The sequence below is a fragment of the Typha latifolia genome, chromosome 15 (genome assembly GCF_019914945.1).
Source record: "Typha latifolia isolate L0001 chromosome 15, TyphaL0001v2, whole genome shotgun sequence".
Classification (NCBI taxonomy): Eukaryota; Viridiplantae; Streptophyta; class Magnoliopsida; order Poales; family Typhaceae; genus Typha; species Typha latifolia.
In genome coordinates, this window is record NC_133100.1 from 4,496,229 (window position 1) to 4,518,992 (window position 22,764).

At 38.3% G+C, this 22,764-nt stretch overlaps 1 protein-coding gene across 2 annotated transcripts in view; it reads right to left on the reverse strand.

The window, feature by feature from the left end:
- Nucleotides 1-2,207: 2,207 nt before the first annotated feature.
- The window catches only part of LOC140802151 (uncharacterized), a 59,324-nt gene continuing 38,767 nt past the window's right edge, over nt 2,208-22,764 (reverse strand). Inside the window, exon 4 of one of the 2 annotated variants that reach the window (XM_073157593.1) lies at nt 2,208-2,453. In XM_073157593.1, the coding sequence (XP_073013694.1) occupies nt 2,398-2,453 (56 nt within the window). In that variant the 3' untranslated portion in view covers nt 2,208-2,397. Of the gene's footprint in view, nt 2,454-12,658; nt 12,798-22,764 lie in introns of those variants that run through there. The other variant, XM_073157594.1, reaches the window with a different exon arrangement.

The window sequence follows — 22,764 nt, forward strand, 5'->3', positions numbered from 1 at the left end:
AAGTTACGAAGGAAATAATGACCAAATGTTAGGATGTGACGGGATGGACATGGGTTATTTGGTTAGGATTATGAGAGATGATAATGGGTATGGTGGAAGTGTTAGTGCTTTGAACAAGATGAGGTGGGAGAAGAGAGCTTCTAGGTATGACTAGTCGCTGGAGTGAGGAGGGAGAAGTGACGAAGGATTAACCTCGACCTTAGGCGAGAGCTCAAGTTGGATTTGAGGGGGAGGAAGGAGGAGGGAGAAGTTGGCTCAAGCCTAGATGCAAAATAAATCCTAATAATTAATAATTCAAAGTTGGCTACTTTTTCACATATTTGGAGGCTAGCTAATCATCCACAAACTCTAAATAGATGCCATTACGACTCAACTTATCCGTCGTGCTTTTGAACGCCCTAAAATAGGGCTCTGGATGTGTGAATGCAAAATCAGGCATTTGAATGGGCAAAAACCATTCTCTAAATGTGCGAACATGAATTAGGCATTTGAACGCCATCCATTTGCATTCGAATGCACTTGCCTGAAGCTATCTTATTTTCCTAAAATATAAACAAAAATTGATACAATTTGAAGCGGTTTAATCATGTCCACTATGTATCTAAATCAAGAACCGCAACAAGCTACCACGCTTCTCTCACCTTGTCCTCAAGGTGCAAAGTGAGGAAAACGTTCCATCAATTTGTCCTCCATCTCCCATGTCACCTCGTCAGTGGGTCAACCCATTCACTCCACGAACACCTGTCTCTAATCGCCCATCATGTCGTCATCTTCACTTGGCCAAAATCTGAACTGGCTTATTAATATCTTGTTCCGCAATTGGCTCTGGCAGGTCGATTCCCACTATGATATTAGGTCCAATCTTCGCTTTCAGAACTGACACATGGAACATCGGATGAACTCGTGTCCCCTGTAGTAAGTCCAATAAATATGCATCAGGTCCAACCCTTGCCTTGACCCTATAGGGTCCAAAATACTAAAAAGAAAGGTTTTGGTTCATTACTAGCCTTATAGTGATCTGTTGGATACAATCGTCCTTGGCATCCCATGTAATTTAGCAACGTTCCGGAAAAAAAATTTAGCAACCCCCTTTGCTAAAAATGAGTGTCCTAAGACGATCCGTTACTATTAACACCACATAATATCCTCTAACTTTTGGAAGTCCCTCAATGAAATCCATAGATAAGTCCTCCCCAAATCTACTCTGGGATAGGAAGAGGTTGGAGTAGTCTAGCAGGTTTTATGGCTTCAATTTTGGCGTGTTGGCAACTTTGATATTTATTGACATAGCACACTTCAGCCTTCATTCCTTACCAAGTACAACTTTGGGCAGCCACTTGTATATTCTCAACACTCCTTCATGCCCAGTTGTAGGACTGTCATGGAAATACCCCAATAGTCATTGTTGGAGCTCAGTATTGGCTGGTACAAGAATGCGGCCCCAAAAAATCAACAACCCATCTCTCTCTTCGGTCTCTGCATGCTGCCTTTGATCCACCTTCATTTCTTATACCTTTGCCAGATATGTAGGGTCAGCAATACCTACAAGTCTCAACTCCTCTAAAAAAGGAAAAATAGGTGTAGAGTATGCCACCAACTCCGCTGGTTCTGGGTTGCACGATAGGGCATTGGCAACAGTATTTTTGTCCCCTTCTTGTACACCATTTTATAGTCATATCCCATGAGTTTAGATACCCATCTTTGCTGCGCGTGTATATGTACTTATTGTTTCAAGAAGTAGGGTAAGCTCTACTAGTCCGTCCGGTTCAAAAAGCATGGACCAATGAGGTAAGGTCGCAACTTGGTGAACGCATGTAAAATTGCCATCAACTCACGCTCATACATTGACAAATGCCTTAAGCTATCAGATAAGGCCTTGCTAAGATAAGCAATAGGCCATCCCTCCTACATTAGCACTGCTCTTATGCCAACCCTTGAAGTATCACCCTCCACCACAAACTATTTGATGAAGTGGGCAACGTGAGTACAGGAGCTGCATCCATGGCGATCTTGAGAGTTTTTATAACACCCACAACCCTAAACACGTGCATGGCATGAGCTCATATGGCACGTGCATGACACCTGACTATTTGGTTAGTTACTAGCAATCAAATAAACCTGTATCAACATCATAAATTTATCCACAATATCTAAACTAAGAATAACACAAGTCTAACTGTCAACAGTACACGGATAACCCTACTTGGGCCCCACACAGGTCACTACATATTATTAAGAGCTTTCACCACAACATATACACAATGGTGGTATATACATAATTATACAAATACAAAGTCACCTACTAGAATATAAGATAAGGATAAAGACACATTTTAGAGGATGTCCACTAATACATCAAATAAGATAACTCATCTAGCGCATAACACTAACCACACACTACTCTTCATTCACAGGCAAGATCTCTAAGGGAGTATCCTGCTCCACTTGTTCACCTGAGTTTTTGGAAAGGAGAAAACAAAGAGAGTCATGAGCTAAAGGCTTAGTGAATAGACCTTACCTCGAATCAGTGAAGCCCAAACAAAAAGTAAATCATGTATTGGATAATATGAATCAGAAAGAGCATCATGTTATGAATGAGAGTATGAATGTAACCTCAATAATATATAATTGAAATGTAAATAATATGTCATAACTGATAAAAGCATATAATCCTCGACAATAAATAAACAAATCTCCATGTTATAGTATCATCATAACTCTCTCTCAAATATGACACATGATGCATGCCATCTATGACCGTGCTATGATATCAAATGCAACCATATATGATGTAAATTGACCATTTGATAATCATGTATTCAGATGAGAATAAAATCATATGCAGTTCTCAATATCTCAGTCATTAATATCATGTCTATATGTCATCATCATACTAGACCACTATGCACAGTCAACACCCGATACTCGGTCTCAACATCATGCCCAAAGGCTTAGAGCATACTCTGCCATCCGCAAGGAGTATCTCAAATATAATCATAACCTGCCATCCGCTAAGCGTATCAACAACCATTCAGACCGGGCACCCTTCTAGCTAATAGAAACCTCGTGAGGATAACTCGCCACATATGCTCTAGCGAACGACATATGTCCGAATGTCTGCTGTGCACATAGACTAATGTCCGCGGACGTAAGGCCAAGAGGATCGCGACTATGTCGAGCGATCAATCATCCACCAAGCGCGTCCTAACCATTGCGCCCACTCGAGTATCCTCACGCTTTCTATCAACTATCCTATCAATCACATTTAATGCTTTCCCTCTAAATGCCAGATTATATGTATATATCCAGTACGATAACAAGTCAACGCATAATAGAAATTTAGGTAGAATAGGAATAAAAAAAAAATGATGCAATATAGTCTCCAACCATGTATCTAACACATGCATACTCCCGCTAGTCTTTCACATGCACACTCATGCTAGAGCTCATCTCGGTATATAATCATAACAGTAGAATTATTTCCAATCATCTCTATATATCGCCAATGTACTCATATCCTAGATCAGCCTAATCAAATGCATGATAAAATATGCTTGACTAAAATTATCTCTAGATAAAGTCATATAATCATGCTGAAGGCCAAAATATGTATGTACATAATATATAATATAACATAATTTGAGAAAGGCGTCTAGGGGATAAGACTACTCACCACCACTACAAATACCAAACAACCACTCTCTCATGTTGCTACGACAACGATCAAGCCTCGATAGCTAAGTCCATGGGGTCTTGAACAGGGGGGTCAGAATCAGCAATGATGGCTCTAGGAAAGGTGTCGGCAATGAGGAGAGAAAGGAGTGCGAGAGAGAATGGAGAGAGAGTAGAGTGAGAGGGTGGCCGAGAGAGACAGAGAAAGAGAGAGAGAGAGACAGTGGAGAGGAAAAGGGCGGCGGTGCCGGGGCCCACCACGGCCAGCTGGCCATAGCCGATTGGCTATGGTAACGGCGGTGGGCGTGTGGCGCCTCACCATGCAAGCTGCTTGGGTTATTAGGCCACCTTTTCCTTTTTTTCTAACCCTACTTGGGTTATTACAGTTTCAAAGGCTATCGTGGCCTCCTCACTCCAGATGAAGCTGTCCTTCCTCAACAACGCGATCAATGGGGGTAGCAATCTTCCCATATCTCACTACAAACCACCTATAATATCCTATCAAACCCAAAAATCCACACAGTTCTGTTGAGATTTTTGGCGTCGGCCACTTCGTCATGCAAGCTACTTTCCTTAGGTCGGCTATAATGCCTTGGGCTGAGATGATATGCCTAAGGTACTCCACTTGTTGCTTCCCCCATAGATATTTGGATGGCTTGGCCTTCAACTCATGTTGTCGCAACAAATTCTAAGACCTCCTTCAAGTGCTGTAGATGATCTAACCAAGCTTTGCTATAAACTAATATGTTGTCAAAAAAGACAAGCACATATCGAAGGAGTGGTCGGAACACATCATTAATCAAGCCTTGGAACGTTGATGGAGCATTCGTCAGGCCGAAGAGCATACCCTGGAACTCATAGTGGCCGTCATGAGTTTGGAAGACAGTCTTGTGCACATCTACTAGGTGCACTCAAATCTGATGGTAGCCCACGCATTAATCGAGCTTGCTGAAACATGTAACCACTGCTAGCTCATCAAGAAGCTCCTCAATAATCATCATAGTACTAGTCCTTGACGATAATGGATTTAGTGCCCTATAATCGATATAGAATCTTTAGCTACTGTCCTTTTTCTGCACCAACAGAACAGGGGATGATTATGCACTACGGCTAGGCTATATAATTCCTTGCATAAGCATCTACTTCACCATCCGTGAGATCTCCTCCTTTTGCACATGAGGGTACCTGTAAGGCCTCACGTTCCCTGTTCCAGCTCCCGACACGATCTCAAAGCGGTGATCGACATATCGTATCGATAGTAATCCCTTTGGCTCTTTGAGAAGAGTAGCAAACTCCTACCACAAACTCCTCAAATCATCTACGTGATCGATATTTGCACCTTGGGTGGATCAGTAGGGGCCAGCTGCATCATAAAAGCATCATCATTGCGGTTGGGCAACAACAAGAGAGGTTGCATAGTGGCTCCCTGCTATGGACGCGCTCTATCCAATTGGACCTGTCTACCATTATGCTTAAAGGTGAGGCACATCTCTCTGAAATCAAAGGTCATGGGCTCGAGACTTTACAACCAATACGATGCTTGAACCTGAATTGCACTGTATATGGCGTCAGCTCTATGCGTCGTCCCGTCTCCAATGATGATGTTGACCCCCAACAATTAGCTCGGAAGTGAGTTCAATCTTTTTAACTAGCCGCTCGTCAAGGAAGTTGTGCGTGCTCCTCATGTCAATGAGGATACGTATGGTATACTTCCTTATTAAACATCCACACGAAGGGTCTTCGGAGGTGTTGTGGCTCTGGAGTAGGCATGGAGGGAAATACCCGCTCTAATCTCCTTTGCCTTCGTCTCCTCTACCTCGATCTGTTGCTGCAAATCTATCATGTCTCCACAACACCATCGTCATCCATCTGATCATACTCCTTGACCTCTCCATTGATAAGCATCATTGAATCGATTTGTCGCACACTGCGATGTCTTGGAGTGAACTTGTAATAACCCGAGGTTAAAAATAATAATAATAATAATAATAATAATAATAATAATAATTAATTATTCCTGCACTGCATGGCACAATAGCTCGTGCCATGTAGTGGCAGTAGAGATGGGCGCCACGCGCCCCAAGCGCTGGCCCAGCCAACCTAGCCGAGCCACCTAGCGCGGTGGGCCCCCGCCGCCGCCGCAGCCTCCCTCCCCACCGCCTCTCTCCCTTTTCTTCCTCTCTCTCTCTCTCTCTCTCTTTACCCGCTGCTACCGCCACCTCCTCTAGCTCCGGTGAGCCTCCCTATCTCTCTCTCTCCCTCCTTCTCTCTCTCTCTACCTCTCTCTCTCTCTATTTCTCTTTTTTCTCCTTGTCGGTTTCCTCTCGGAACCGTCGGAGGATTGAGCCGTCAGCGAGAGGCCGGCCGTTGAGTGGCCACCAGCGGCCGCACCCCTCCCCATGGCCCAACCCTCTTTTTCCTTTTTCTTTCTTCTTCTTCTTCTTCTTCTCTTTCTTCTTTCTCTCCTCCTCCTCCTTCCCTTCTCTCCTCTATCTGCATCCTACAAGTGGTGCTGGGCTCGGCCCAGCGCCCTTGTGCCGCCAGCGCCGGGCTCGGCCCGGCGCCTTGTTTGTTTGCATGGTGTTTGGGCCGAGCCCAAAGACTATATGCATTTCTATATCTTTGTTTTTTTTTCTCTCTTCTCTTTCTATATATATATATATATATATGCACAATTAGTTTAGCTTAGTTAATTTAATGTGATTAAGTTATACAAATTAAATATAATTATATCATAGTTAGTATATAGTTCTAATTATACCATGTTTAGCAAAATGCCTGCAATATAAATTACTATTTTAATCCTAAGAAATTTTTAGGGTTATGTACGTATATTCTTACGTAATTAATTACAGTAACTTAATTTTTATTTTCTTAATTATCAAAGAGAATAATAGACAGATAAAATATATTCTAAATACACAAATAAATAATATAATTATGATTAATAAATAACAAAAACAAATATAGAAATGAAGAGTACATAATTACAATAAGAAACTATTCTTTTGTCTGGTTAATTTTAATTAATAGAAAGACTGACATATTTGTTATAAATAATTTCAGATCCCGACCCCCCTGTTCAAGATTCCGTGGACTTAGCTATCGAGGCGTGATCGTTATCGTAGTAGCGTGAACGAGTGGTGGTTTGGTATTTGCAGTGGGGTGAGTAGTCTTATCCCTTAGACGCCTTTCTCAAATTAGGTTATATTATATATTTGTGTATATGCATGTTTTGGCCTCCAGCATGATTATATGATTTTATCTACAAATGATTATAGTCGAGCATATTTTATCATGCATTCGATTATGCTGATTTAGAATATGAGTACATTGGTGATATATATAGAGATGATTAAAGATGATTCTACTGTTATGATTGTTTACCGAGTTGATCTGTAGCATGAGTATGCATGTAATAGATTTGCACGAGTATGCATGTAATAGATTAGCATAAGTATGCATGTGTTGATGATACAATTGGAGACTACATTGCATCATTTTCTCTTGATTCTTATTCCACCTAAATTCCTGTTATGCATTGACTTGTTATCGTACTGGATATATGCATATGATCTGTCATTTAGAAGGAAAGCGTGAAATGTGATTGATAAGATAGTTGATAGAAAGCGTGAGGATACCCGAGTGGGCGCGAGGGTTAGGGCGTGCCTGGAGATGATTGATCGCTCGACATAGTCGCGATCCTGTTGGCCTTACGTCTGAGGTTGTTAGTCTGTGTGCGCAGCAGACATTCGGACACATGGTGTTCGCCAGGGCATATGTGGCGAGTTATCCTCACGAGGTTTCTATCAACTATGTGGGTGCCCGGTTCGGATGGATGTTGATACCCTAGCGGGTGGCGGGGTATGGTTATATTAGAGATACTCTTGCGGGTGGCGGAGTATGCTCTGAGCCTTTGGACATGGTGTTGAGACCAAATACCGGGTATTGACTGTGCACAGTGGTCTAGTATGATGATATTATACCGAGATGTCAGTGATGATTGTGATGTTGAGAAACACATATGATTTCATTATTATCTGGCATACCTGATTATTGAGTGGTCAATATACATCACATATGATTGCATTTGATATCATAGCATTGTCATGGTCGGCATGCGTCATATATCATATTTGAGGGAGAGTTATGATGATCATACGACGTGGTGACCTCTTTATTCATGGTCGAGGATTATGTATTCTTATCAATTATGACATGTTATCTACTTTTCATTTATGTAGTATTGAGGACACATTCATTTACTCATTCATGACATGATACTCTTTCTGATTCATATTATCCAGTACTTGATTTACTCTCTGTTTGGTATCACTGATTCGGAGTAAGGTCTATTCACTGAGCCTTTAGCTCATGACTCTCTTGTTTTCTCCTTTCCAAAAACCCAGGTGAACGAGAGGAGCAGGATACTCCCTTAGAGGTCTTGTTGGTGAGTGAGTAGAGTGCAGTTAGTGTTGTATGCCAAATGAATTATCTTATCTGATGTAATAGTTGACATCCTCCAAAGTGTATCTGTATCCTTGTCTTATATTTTAGTAGGTGACTTTGTACTTGTATAATTATGTATATACCTCTGTTATGTATATGTAGTTGTGAAAAGCTCTTGATGATGTGTTGTGGCCTGTGTAGGGCCCATGTAGGGTTATTTGTATGCTGTTGACAGTTAGACTTGAGTTATTCTTAATTTAGATATTGTGAATAAAATTTTGATGTTGCTATAGGTTTATTTGATTGTCTGTAACAAACCGATTGGTCAAGTGCTATGCACGTGCCGTGTGGGCTCGTACTATGCACGTGTTTAGAGTGTGGGTGTCACAGAACTTCTCATCGCATCTAAAGCACAACTCCTTGGCCTTTCGCTCCTCCACCTGTGTAGGTGTGAGAGTTCGTACAGGATCCCTAGGAGCTGTCTTCACATCTGAAGAAGTGTGAAAGGTAGGCACTTGTCCAATTGTACTCGTGAGGGTCCTTGGCGGGAAACTAAGTCGCTAGGGCTGCCTAGTTTCATCTGCTTCTTGTTAACCCATGGGTGCTTCATATGCCCTTCGAGTGCTCGACATTTGTCTTCCATAAGCAAGGCGTCCTCCACTGCTTGCTCTAGGTTTAGAGGTCACAAGGCACGAACATCGGCTTTGAGTTGCTGGTCCATTCAAGGTGGTATACAACGACTAGACACCCGCTCAAACTCTTCTTGGTATGCCCTCACCATCGTCTTCTAGATTGTCTTCGTCAACATAGCATCAAAGTTATCGTAACCTCACAAGGCCAACGGATAAAGATCCAATGTGAAAATTTAGTCGTGCACCTTCAACTCCACATCTCCACAAATGAAATCTGCTCGTAAGGTTGTGCCATCTCCAATTGTCACATCGAACCCTTCCGTGGGTTTCGACTTAAGCCCAATCTTCCTAAGAAGCCTCTTGTTAATGAAGTTGTGGGTGGACCCGGTGTCGATCAAGATTCTCATTTTAGTTGTCTTGATTACACCATTCACCCGCAAAGTCTTTGGTGTGACTGTCTCAGAATAGGCGTGGAGGGAGATCTCGATCATCATGTCCTCCATAGGTCGCTCCTCAACTACTTCTCCTTGCTTTCCTGCCACACCTTCATCTTCAGCTGCAATCTCATCCTCTACTTCCACCAATCCGTCTATTAACATCACTGATCCCATCGGTTTAGCGCAGCAATGTCCGGGTACAAACTTCTCATCACAACGAAAATATAGGCCTTTGACTCTTCGTTCCTCCACTTGAGCAGATGTGAGTACTCATCCTAGACTTTTAGGTGCGTACTTCACATCTTGGGAGGGCTTCAAGGTGCTCGAGGAGGCACCATTGCAGCAGCGGTTGGTACGCCGGTAACATTTCTTACCGCTATGGTTGGTTGAGCTTGATTGCGGCTTCCTTGGCTCGTCTAGTTCTGTTTGAGATGTAACTTCATGGCTCGATGTTTGTCTTCCATGAGTACTGCATCTTCGAAGGCCTCCTTTAAGGTTCTAGGCCTTAAAGCCCTCACGTCAACTTGTATGTCTCCCCGTAGCCCAAAGATGAAGATGCTACGAAGTTGCTAATCCGTCCATGGAGGTTGACATCGGCTATTTATCCTCTCAAATTCTTCTTTGTATGCCCCAACTGTGGTCCTTTGCACCATTTTTGAGAGGAGAGCATCGAAGTCTTCATACCCTGATGCTCCAAATTGCCGTGTGATATCAGCGCAAAAGTCGGCCCAAGTTTCGATCGTCTCATGGGCATTGGTTGCTCGAAACCAATGAAGCGCCGCATCTTCAAGGTGGAAGCTTGCAAGCGTCACCTTATATTCTTCCACTGTACCCTAGTATGCGAAGAATTGTTCCGCCCTATACAGCCAATCGATCGGATCGCCACCTTTGAACTTGGGGAATTTGAGACGCATGATTTGCCCACGGATACTATTGTCTCAATCCGAATCATATCCCAGTCCTTGTCTAATCGGAGGAGGATGCACCATGAATTGTTGATGATCCCTCCTTCGACGCAGTTCTGGTTCGTATTGCCTCACCCACAGGTCTAGATCTCCAAGACGATCTCCATACTTGTTTGCTCATCAGATGGGCTCACCTGCAACTGGGCCAGATGGAACGATCCTTGCTTGTCTCTGCCCATAGGGTGGTGGCAGTAGAGGCTCTTGTGGTTGCAAATTTTGAATCGGTGGCGGCGGGTTCGTGGGGGTGGACTTGCGACGTGGGGTCGATGGTGCATTTCCGTTTGCCATGGCTTCCCTTGATTCCCATAATTCCCGCATCATCTCCATCATCATCTGGTTGTTGATAGCCATTTGTTCAGAAAGAGACCCAAACATGGCTTGAATGCTAGGCTCTTCCATATTCTGATTTGGTCGGGTGGTTCCGCGGGTGGAAGTCCCCGCAATCGTTTCCCCCTCCTCTATTGGGGAAATCTTGTCTTCCTCATCTCGCCGTGCATCCATGACTCTGGTTGTCATTATAGGAAGCGCGTGTCCGAGAAATGGTGGCTCTAATACTAGCTTGATACGATCTCCCTTTTTGGGCCAAGGCTTGATCTATTCCGACTTTCAAATTTGGATAGGATCAGACATGGAACTTTGAAAATAGATCCCAAACGATTTAGCCATCGGATTGATGTGAAATTTTGATATTGTAGCTCAAGAAAAGAGCTTTCCAAAAAATTAAGTTTCAGGTCAATCGGATAGAGGGAGCTCGAGATATAGTCTGATTAGTGGATGAGCATCTGGTAGTCCGTCTTAGGATCCATGGATGGAGGCACGAGATCCTTGGTATTGGTGAAGGTTGGTGGACCAGCGTTAATGGGGTGGCACCAGTGAGTACGTAGAGATGGAAGGATTATGGGTGATGGAAGGGTTAGGGCAAAGTGATAGATAGATTGAAAGAAGGGGGAGGAGTGGGCCGCCCTTAAGGGACTAGGGTAATTGGCGGTCGAGGGAGGCTAGAAGTGGTGACGTCGAGGAACGAGAGTACGGGAGAGAAGAAAACGAAGGAGACAATGCAAAACTTAATTCATTCAATTATTTATTTCATGGTTGCATCCACACCTTTAGAGGCTAACCAAATAATTCAAAAATGGTAATTATTAACCCTAAAACAATAGATTTTCACCGACCGCGTTCGAACGTACATTTTGCGTTCTCTGTATGTGCGAACGCGATGCAGGCGTTTGCAGGCGCGTTTGAACGCGGCGTTCAAACGCACATTTCGCACTCTCTGTATGTGCAAACCTGATGCAGGCGTTCACAATCGTGTTCGAACGCACTCCACCCGCGTTCAAATGCAACATACATAAAACTTATTTTTCTATGAATTAAACACTAAGACAAGAATAAAAGACACCCCTAAAGTGTATCCATGCTTGAGACGATTTCGGTGAAGCCCGAATCGTATCAGATAGATATGGTAAGTCGACGTAATAGCCAAAAAAGAAACCAAGTCAAAAACATAAAGTCAAATTCAAATCCAATTTAAATTTAGGAAAACCGAATCCTACTAGGAGTAAAAAATTTGATTATGAATCGTACATTGACAACTACAATCTGGTAGGAGATTAAAAAGCCGGTAAGAGCAAGAAAAGTAAAAATATGGTAAACACACAACCATGTTTCTTTTAATGTGAAAGACCTTTAAAATTCGGGGGGAGATAGGATTTGTAATTTGATTAGGTTTAGAGATATAAAAAATGAAAGTCCAAGTCAAAGTCGAAAACTAAATCTTAATTGGTTTAGGAAGAAAAAGTTTTACTAAGCTTATAAAGATCTAATAAGAATCAAATTTGTGAAGAAGATCGTCTCCCTTTTATAAGCACCCAAGCAACGGATCAATCCTTAACTACAAACGTGTCGATGTTGGTAATGTCGATGAATAATTTCGCCTTTTTCTAATGCTACCAAATCATCCTTAGCTATAGCTTAATCAATTGGACATGTGTACAAATTTTCACACTCAATGATAGAATATAAGCTCCTATGGGAACTAAAGAACTCCTCTAAGATGAGAGTAGAAATTCTTAGAATTCTCCTTCTAATTGGTGTCTCAACCTCTAGCTCTTTGTCTCTCAAATAGTGGTGAAGAATATCTATAATTCTTAGTATGACAAGCCACTAAAGGAATCTTCAAAACCATTTCTAAAACTAAAATTTCCTTTGCTATCTTGTGCAAGCAGTCAGGATGCCACTTTCGGATTTACATTTTCTTAAGAGATTGCATTTTGATGGTTTGGAAGCTCGAGTCCCGTCTAGATGAGGATTTGATATAGTAGTTGAAAAACTGCTTTCTTCAATGTTTGATTTGATTCGTTTTATTTGCATAGTCTATTTTTTCAAAAGTTATATGACTAGATTATACATGTGAATCTAATTTATACAACTCAAATAAATATAATTTTATTTATGAATTCGTTTATGATCTACCTTTACAATTTTGTGACAAAACATTATTCCTAAATAACTCTCTAGAGTTTACAAAATTTCTTAAGATCGAGGCATATCAACTTACTTTATATTTTTACAATAAATTCTTACAAAGATCACAAACACAAGAACAACCTCGTGAATCGCATGTTGTATAATTTGTATTCAACCTGTTACATAATTTGTAAATAAAACCCCAAATCAATTTCCATATTTGAATTTCAGCAATTTAATAATTCTGACAGATGAAATTTATGATGCTAAGTAATGCAATAAGATCCTAGCAAATCTAGCAAATCAGATTTTTCAAAAGTATGCAACAAAGATCTAATATCGCTGGCAACATAAGATTCTCCCCCTCAAACAAATTCTTTCCTTTTTTGCAACAAATTGACAAGTGTAACAAAGTAGCAATGAAGCACTACGAGGAAAGGAGAGAGTCCGCTCAAAAGCATGAAAATAAAGAATCTGCAAGACTGTTTGAATGACATTTAAAAATCCACAAGTCAAATCAAAATAAAAATTAGCTTTAATCAAATCAAAACACAATAAATCTAAAAAAAACCATAAAATTCTTAGTCTGGCAATTGCGTCTGCACGAGCAATGTCTCATCCGAATGAGGTTAGGGCATCCATACCCATCCCTAAGGCCATCCGTTTGGGCCAAGACCCCACGAGATGCCATGTATAGTGCTGCACTTTTTTAGAAATTTAGTCTGAACCAAAATTTAGAATTTCAAAAAATTTCCAATCTTAAACATAATTTTTTAAACAAATCCAAATTCAGAAAATCTCATCCAATCACGTGAAACATATATGTCAAGTAAAAATCGGGCATGTTATATGAAACTTTTCCATTTTTTATCTATTTAATATGTTCTAAATTCAATTAAAAATACTATAATAAAAAAATATAAAGATATTAAAATCAATCAAAACATATAGAAATCAAGCACTATCTTTTTATGCACCAGCTTAATCCGATCCGTAACTGGACAAGTTTGAAGATATGACTTTCGAAAAGAATTGCGGTCAATCTAGCCGTTGGATTTTACTAAAAGTTGGATATGTTGTCGCCCTTGAAGAGAGCTTTTCAACAAATCTAATGTCACAATATATCCAATCTGACCGAGTCATATTAATCTTATTATGCATGATTTTAGGTACTAAAATACAATGAAAATTCAACCATACACTAATATGTAAACATTGGTCCATATATAATCAATCTAGATGTCAAACCGACTTATAAAAAGATGCATAAAAATACTTTTAAATTTTGCAATGATAGATTGCACATTTATCTTTCAAGATAGCCCTTTTCAATATAGTATGAATTTCCTTTCTCTAACATGCATTTACACCAAAGCTAATTGTCAATCTAGTATTATCAAATATCGACATTATGAAAATACATTATATTTCAGTACATGTGCTTTCAAACCATCATGCATTATTAAAATGACAATTTCTACTAATGAGAATAATACATAATATATTGGGACTAAAGTATAAAAATCAAATAGGTAGATAATCAATATGACTCAAAAAGATAGGTTTCTATAAATTTTTTTTTGATATTTCTAAATTTCAGATATTTTTTATTTTTCTAAAAATAAGAAATCGAAATTATCTGAAATTTTCAGAAACAGGTTTCAGTTTTCAGATTTCCAGAAATTTAACAAATAATAATTTCAGCAAAATGAATTTTCATCTTTTTAGATTTCAGAAATTTTGCTATTTCGAGAAATTAAAAAAATAATAATTTCTGAAAAAGAGTTTTCTCATTTTCAGAATTTCAGAAATTCAGATGTTTTAATTTTTTGCACTTTAATTCCAGAAATTAAGCAAATCAATTTCTGCACTTAATTCCATTTTTTCAATAAAATCCATTATTATGACCTAAATAAATCCGTCAAAACTATGAAATCCATTATGACAAAAGATATATGGAAGAAAATCCGCCGAGTAAATAGATAAGTCAATCAAATATGATCAAGGAAATTCAATTAAAAATATAAATCTCTCATGCAAATAGATACAAGGGCCAAAATGTAAAATAACTAAAAGATCTGCTCTAAACATAAGAAAAACATAAATCACAAGATGCGTCCATGAAATCCAATAAGGTCAAAACATGTGATGATAGAATCCGGCCAAACAGACATAAATAAATCAATAAAATCGGATCAAGTGTGCATCAACGAAAACCAGCAATAGGGTCAAAATGTAAACAATGAGAAACCAAAATTCGTAGCTAGGGATAAATAATTTTTAAGAAATTCTCTGTAGCAGAAGTAATCACGAGTGGATCACTTAAGTACAACAGCTAGAAAGTACCAATCCTCCCATTGAGTATTTTCAGACCACCTTTTTCTCTTCAAGTTTTATTTGTATTAATATAATTAGTAAATTATGTTTTAAAATATAATTTTATTTTATGTAATATGTCTAGGCTTTATATATGAGCATATGCACAAGTTATGATATATTTGATGAAGAATATTAAAGTGGAAGATTAATTTTGAAGTTAATATTTGGAACAATTTTACAATCGTTATTAAAGTGATTAAACAGTGTCATAATGGTTAAAGAAGTATAAAACTTTACCTAAAGTCATTGGAATATGCACTCTGCATTCAACTATTTAGTCTGCCATTTGAACATAGTGTTCGAACGCACTCCGGCCCGTTCAAACACACCCTACAGACGTTCACATTGCGTTCGCACATACAGAGAGTTTGTTTTGGCCGTTCACAGTGCATTCACAATTCAAGTCATCATGCTCGGACACACTTGGGCCGTGTTCGAACACATCGGCATAATTTGCAATTTCTGAAGTTATATAAGACCTAATTTGACTTAGATTTAATTTTATTTCTAAGAGATATTTATCTTATCTCTAAGAGAACCTGTGGAGAATCTCTGAAGATATATTTATTTTATCTCTAAGATATATTTTCACTTAGTATCATAGCATACTTAAGGATTCACGTAAGTTATAGTTCTTTTCAATTAGTATCAGAGACTCTTTTAGCTTAAAGAGAGATCCTTTAGGAGATGAATTTTTTCAAAGAAGGTATTGATAAACCTCCTATGTTAGATAGATCTAAAAATTTATATTGGAACGATAGGATATATTCTTTCCTAAAGTCCGATAAGGATAATGATATTGACGTTGAATTGATGAGGCTCTTTATGAAAATGATTAAGGACCTTTTCAAAAATTCTAAATGTGAATCTAGAAGCAATTATTAAGGGGGAGTAATTTAATGTTATGAATGCCAATGTTATGGGCATATAGCTCATGAATACTCAAATTGCCTTAATAAAAGAGGCAAGACTTTGCAGGCCACTTGGGATGATATTGATGATTCTATTGATGACGACTCTGAATCCGAAATAGGAAATTATTTTTCTTTTCCCTTTTCCTTGTTATCTTTTAATAGTTCTTGTGAGATGCCAAATGCAGCAAAGAAAAGTGAAAGTGATTATAACGATGATAATAGGCTGAACATCCAAGCCGCCTATGATGCACTATATAAAGAATCTTACTAGATCAAATAAACTAATTTAAAGCTTGTACAAAAGCTTAAGATGACACAAGAAGAAAAAGCCAAAATGACAGAGCATCATGCGAATATGTTCAAAGATATGGAGCGTCTTAAAAAAGAAAATTTAAAGCTTCAAGAAAAATTGGATAACATTTTCTTAAACTCAAACTCTTTAATTTTTGAAAATTCTTCATTATGTGATAAAATTAAATTTTTGGAGGTTAATTTGCATGAGCAAGTTTCTTTGAGAGAGTTTATCTAAAAAGGTTAAATTTCTTGAGATTGAATTAGAAAAAGTTAAGATCTCAATTAATAAATTTAATGTAGATTCTAAAAATTTGAATAAACTCCTTGGATCACAAAAGAAGAGAAAGGAGAAAGAAGGGCTAGGATATGATGGTAAGGATCAAATACTTCTTCTTCAAAAGTGCAATGTAATGTATATTCTTCTCCTTGTTTTGTTCAATCATCTTGTCATTACATTAATACTTCTCATATTCATTAAAAGACAAATATTAAGAAACATAATGAGAAGTATAATATGAATGCTAAGACATATATAACTGGATCTAATAGTAGAATTTATATTCCTATTTGTCATGAAGTTAAAGGACACATTAGGCCACATTGTAAATTTGTGCAAAAATCTAAACATGCCTTTTATTATGGGTTAAAAACTAGACAAGTTTGGGTTAGGAAAGAAAACATTTTGACACCCGTTTGGGATGGTGTTATTGAATGATCCATTAGTGGGATATGTTAGCTATGGGAAGTTTGATTGCTTATTGATATTCCCTAGCTATATACTTATATATATATATTTGTTGAGTTTTAGATATTTTTTGGATTGATTGATAATTTGTCAGTTTTAGAATTTTTTTTTATATTTATGGTTTCTCATTTTCATTTTTACTTTGGATTATAGTTGGCTTTCTTTGAAAACAAAAAAAATGAGAAATTAAAACTTCGATGGACTTATTGAATAAAAGCGACTCTTATGATATGAAGACGTCTTATTATAGAGTTATTGTTAGAGTTAGAGTCACTTGTGTTAACATTTAATATATTATCTCTAAGTGTATTGTTTACTCTTGGATATTCTTTATCACCTTTTAAGCACATCAATTGTAGTTATTGTGGTTCAATCTTTTTATGAGCATTATCTCATGCGGTGTTTCTTTAGATATCTTACTCATTAGGTTGATATTTACTATTTGACCTTTTGATTTAGTTTCACTCTCCTAATATTTTTCCTTATTAAAACATCAATGAAAAATCACGTGATTAGTGTGAAAGCCATTTTGAAAGTGTACAATTTGACACCGTGCATCTCTATATTATTCATGAGTTATCTACATTTTAATATAGTGCAATGTAAGAAAAAGGCTACCTAACTCGTGTATGAAAGTCGTCATTGCATAAAAATGGTTATTTGATATAAGAAAAATGGAGAGAAACAAAAATAAAATGAAATGTAAAAAAATGTTTTTGAATTAAAAAGGGAGAATGTGAACTAAGTTTGGTTTGACTTTAGTTTAGTGTCTTCTTTTGAAGTTTGATATCTTAGAATTGTCTTATATTTTCGTGCTTTAAAAGAGCGAATTATCGAGATACTACAATTTGATATTTCCTTTTGATAATTTTGAGTGATCAAACTACTTAGTTTATAATATGCTAATATAAATATTTGTGCATCTATCACCTTTTAACTTTATAATGAGTCTGACTTTTTTCTTTCATAAGTCAATTTGAAATTCTTGAGTGCATCAACCAAAAAATACTTGTATATGATATGTTGATACACTTAGTTATGATATTTTCTTATTTCATTAGGTGTTTATTTTTATTAAAATAAAATTCCTGTAGGTCGAATTCAAACGCAGGTGGAGTCGCGTTCGAACGCCCTTGTGAACGCCTTGTGAACGCCTGTGTTTGAACGCAGTCGGGCGAGTTCGAACGCCCACGTTTGAATGCCTGTGTCGCGTTCGCAAATCTAGAGAATGTGTTTTTTTGAGTGCGTTCGAACGCGATCGGGCACGTTCGAACGCGATCGATGGGAATCCTCTAGAATTAGGGTTTCATATTAGTTTAGGACTTGTTGGCTAGCCTTTATAAATATGTGGATGGCAGTCAACTTCATTATGCTGTTAGATTCTTAATTTCTTACCTCATATCTTCTCTCTAGACTCCTCCCTCCTCCCTCTTCACTATTCTTCCACATCTACCATTGGCAAGGTTTTTCTCGCTTCTAATCTCCCTCGTTTATCAAGTCACCCCTCTTCTTTGGGATCTCGACCTCTTCGTTCCTTTCGTCTACTTTCCTTAATCACTTCCACAATCCACCCTCATCTCCATACCCATCCATAACCCTAACATCCACTCCACCCACCACTATCACCCACGTTAAATTGTATTTTTGTCCCTGCAACAGTTCGAATCTACAAAGGGTATAAATACCAAAGTTGTAGATCAGGAAGTTACGGATCTAAAAAAACCCTAGACAAAAGTATGTATCTAAATACTAGGCAATGATATTACTCGTTCGCTTAAGTAGAAGTCCATAGAAATATTAGGAACGAAAGCAGAGATTAACGCCAAGATTTTAACGTGGAAAAACCCAAACGGAAAAAAACCATGAATCCAAACTCGGATCAAAACCAATCACTAGAATAGTAGCAGTTACAAGACTGACTCACAAAACAACCCGTCGATCCAACCAACTTTGTTCCTCTCACTCTTGCTCGCTAGAACCCACGATTCACTACTTCTCGTGATTGAAGTCCAATCTCAGTAACCCTCGAGATTGATCTTTCGTCTAGATAGCCCTTAAGACGAAAGATTAAGTTTTGTAGATGAGTGGAACCTTGATGGTTGAAGAACCGATGTAGCCTCAAGAAGTCTCCTTCAATAATGCTTCTTCAACCACCCTCAAGATAGGGCATCACAATCCTTATATATGATCTCCAAGATATAGCCAAATCCAAGTCTTATCCATACTCACGAAAGTCCAATTTTATCAAACTTCGTTAGTGCGTTCGAACGCTGCCCGGGTGCGTTCGAACGGAATGACTTGAACTCAGGTGCGTTCGAACGGGCCCGATTTTATTCGAACGCGACAACTTGAATTCTTTAGGTTGTGTTCGAACGCGTTTGTGAATGCATCTCTCGGTCTGTGTGAACACAGTACCCGCGTTCGAACGCGTTTGTGAATGCGGCTCTCTGTCTGTGTGAACGCAGTACCCGCGTTCGAACGTGTTTGTGAACGCAGCTCTCTGTCTGTGTGAACGCAGTACCCACGTTCGAACGCGTTTGTGAACGCGATGTGAACTCGACGGCTTTTCTCCAATAATCTTGCAATTCTTCAAACCAGAGATATTCTAGACTTGTGTAAAGCTCATATACATGAAAAATACACTTAGAATATTTTGTACACAATTGACAATAAATAAAAACCTAACAATCTCCCTCTTTGGCAATTTGTGACAAAACACCTAGGTTACAAGATATTACAAAGACTTCAAATTGAGCAATCAACAAGACTAGAATATTTTGCACATCAATCCCTACAAATAAACATATACCAATCCAAGATCAAGTGAAAATAACTTGAAATGAATAAACAATCCAAACACAAGTTATCAATGGAGCATAAGTTCAAAAGTATTTAAACAGACAAAGTTCACAATTTCTCCAAGCAAAGTTATAAGCAAGATTAGAAAGACAGAAAGCCTCTAATAAACTACCCCTATACACCTAGACACCTAGACACTCTCCCCCTTTTTGCCACAAATGCCAAAGACTAGGAACTCGGAGGAAAATGACGCTGAAGAATCGTCAACACAGAGTCAAGTACAGTCCCCTGACGAGCTTGCTCAGCTCGTAAATCATGCACTGCCGAATGGAGATCCTGCACTTGAGTACTAAGCTGATCGAAACGGTTAGAGTACTGTGGTAACTCCCCCTCAGAGTGAGATGTGTTACCGTCAGAGCTATCATCAAAGCTATCGAGGTGCGAGGAGCGACCAGCGGCGGAAGAGGATGGCTTGAGAGGAGACGACTGGTCGTGAGCTTGACTTCGCTTAAGAGTAATCCGATCCAACGGTTTGTGCGAAGTAAGAGAAGGTTCCGAAGCATCCACACGCACCCCACTCTGAGTGCACAAATTTGTAATAAAGATGCCAAACGGTAACCCCTCACAAGGTGCTTTTTTCTTGTGCACTGTGAGTATTGAATTATAGATCACCGCAGCCAAATCAACCGAGACTCTAGATAACATTGCATGAAGAAGAAATGCACGATCCAGACTAATACTTGAATGTCGAGTCTTGGGGGTGACGTTGTACACACAAAACAGGTGAAGCATGCGAGCCACTGGTGTCAGCTTCGCATGCGGCTTCATGTTTCCCTTCCAACATTCCCTTTTGATCAGTACAGTGCTAGCATATTCATCGACATCAGAAAGTGGAGCAGACGTGGGGTACTGGAACTCACCATTAGGAAGACAAAGTTCAGCGCGAATAACATCTGAGTCCAAGTATACAGACACCCCACGAACAGTAGAACGAATACAGCATTCTAAAACCGTGGCATTACAAAAAAATTCCCGAACAACTTCCACATAAGCAGTCCCGCTCATTCGACAAATTGATAACCATCCTCGCTCAGTAAATATCTGTTCTATCCCCAAAAAAGAAAAATCAGAAATGACTACGGGTTGTTCATAGATAATAGGACGGGTCCCAAAATTATGTTTGTATCGCCCGGCAGCCGTTGAAGTAGAAAACTTTGGAGCCGAAGTAGGTGACAATGACGACCTAGGTTTCTTGGAAACTGCAGCTTTTCTAGGTATTCTTGAGAAAGAAACAAGATGCAAGATTCAATACATGCCCAAAGGAAACAAAAAGATAGCAAGAAATAAAAAAACTCCAAGAAACTATGAAGGCCCTAAATGAAATCCATCATCCACTTGAAAACGCTAAGATATCACGTTCAATCACACAAGAAACATTAAGATAGTAACTTTAACGTGATCAAAACTCAAAAACGCACGAAATCAATCAAGATCAAGAGACAATTGAATAAAAAATAGAAAAATTGATGGATGATCATACCTCGCAAAAGTGAATAAAAACTAAGAAATTTGACCGAAAGATGCTAGATCCGGAGGAGAACGACCCTTTAAAAGGGTTTGTAGTGAGAAATTTGATGAAAAATACCAAGATCTTGAAGATTTAGGACGGAGAAAATGAAGGGTTTCTAGGATTTGGAAGATGGAAGATGAAAACCCTTGGGTTCGGATGCAATATATAAAGAATCCTCGAGTGCGTTCGAACGCACCAGTCTGCGCGTTCGAACGCGCCAGTCACCGCATTCGAACTCATAAATTTGCATTCAAATGCCCCTTTTTTTTAAGTTAAAAATGTAAAAAAAAATTTTAAAAAAAATCTTTTTGGAGATGCACCTCTAAAAATTCAAAATAGATTCAAGACATAGAATATGACAATCGAACGAAATAAGTCATATACAGATCAGTCAAATCATCAAAAGTATATTATAATCAATTCTAATGCATCACTCAAAATTAAATTAATCTTGATTGATCATAACAATATACATATGCAAGGTGAGCATAGATAACATGAAACATTCTTCTTAAATAAATTTTCCTATTTAAACAATGATACAACACAGTAGTCAAACAGACTTAGTATTTAAATTTGCACTTTTCGACTTATTCTCCATAACCGAATAGGAATTTTTTCTATAATATTTTTTATACATAAACCATATAGGTGCAATGATGGCTTTCACACATGAGTAGGTAGCCCTTTTCTTGTAGTACATATCGAACAATGTGCAAGAAGATATTCACAAACATCAAAAAATTTATTTAATTTGCAAGCAATGTACTGAGTTAAACTGGACTCTAAACAAGATGGCTTTCACACAAACTCATTGTAGCCCTTTTCATTGATCTTTTATGAACACATTTGTGATGACTAAGCATGAGGTCAAACTATGCAAATCAACGTCAATAGTGAGCTATTTAAAAAAAAATTTATGATGTCATGCTCACACAAGAATATACACACGTTATGAGTGCATTAATTTCAGTATAATTATCATAGAAGTCGAGAGAGTGAATAAATCAGAAATGATACAATATACTACAAGATGACAAAATTGACTATAATAACTCATAATCAAGAGAAAAATTATATTTATATGTCAAGAGTATATTATTGAATCAAGGAGTGCATCAATTTTTTTTTATATGACAAAAACTCTCGACAAATCTGAAACTAAAACCAAAGAAAATTTCAGAGTAAAGAAAACCTAAAAAGAAATGAAAAGAAATAATAAAAATGAAACGATAGATCGCCTCTATTTGGTAAAGACCTAAACGATAGATCAATCCTTAACCACAAGTTTTGATGGTAGTAGCAGTCAACGAACAAATTTAGCTCCTTCCAATCATATAGGGTCATCCTTACCTATAGCATAAGCAATCGAACATGTGTACAAGTCTCCTCATTCATTGATGGAACAAAAACTTTGTGAGGAAACTAGAGAACTCATTTAA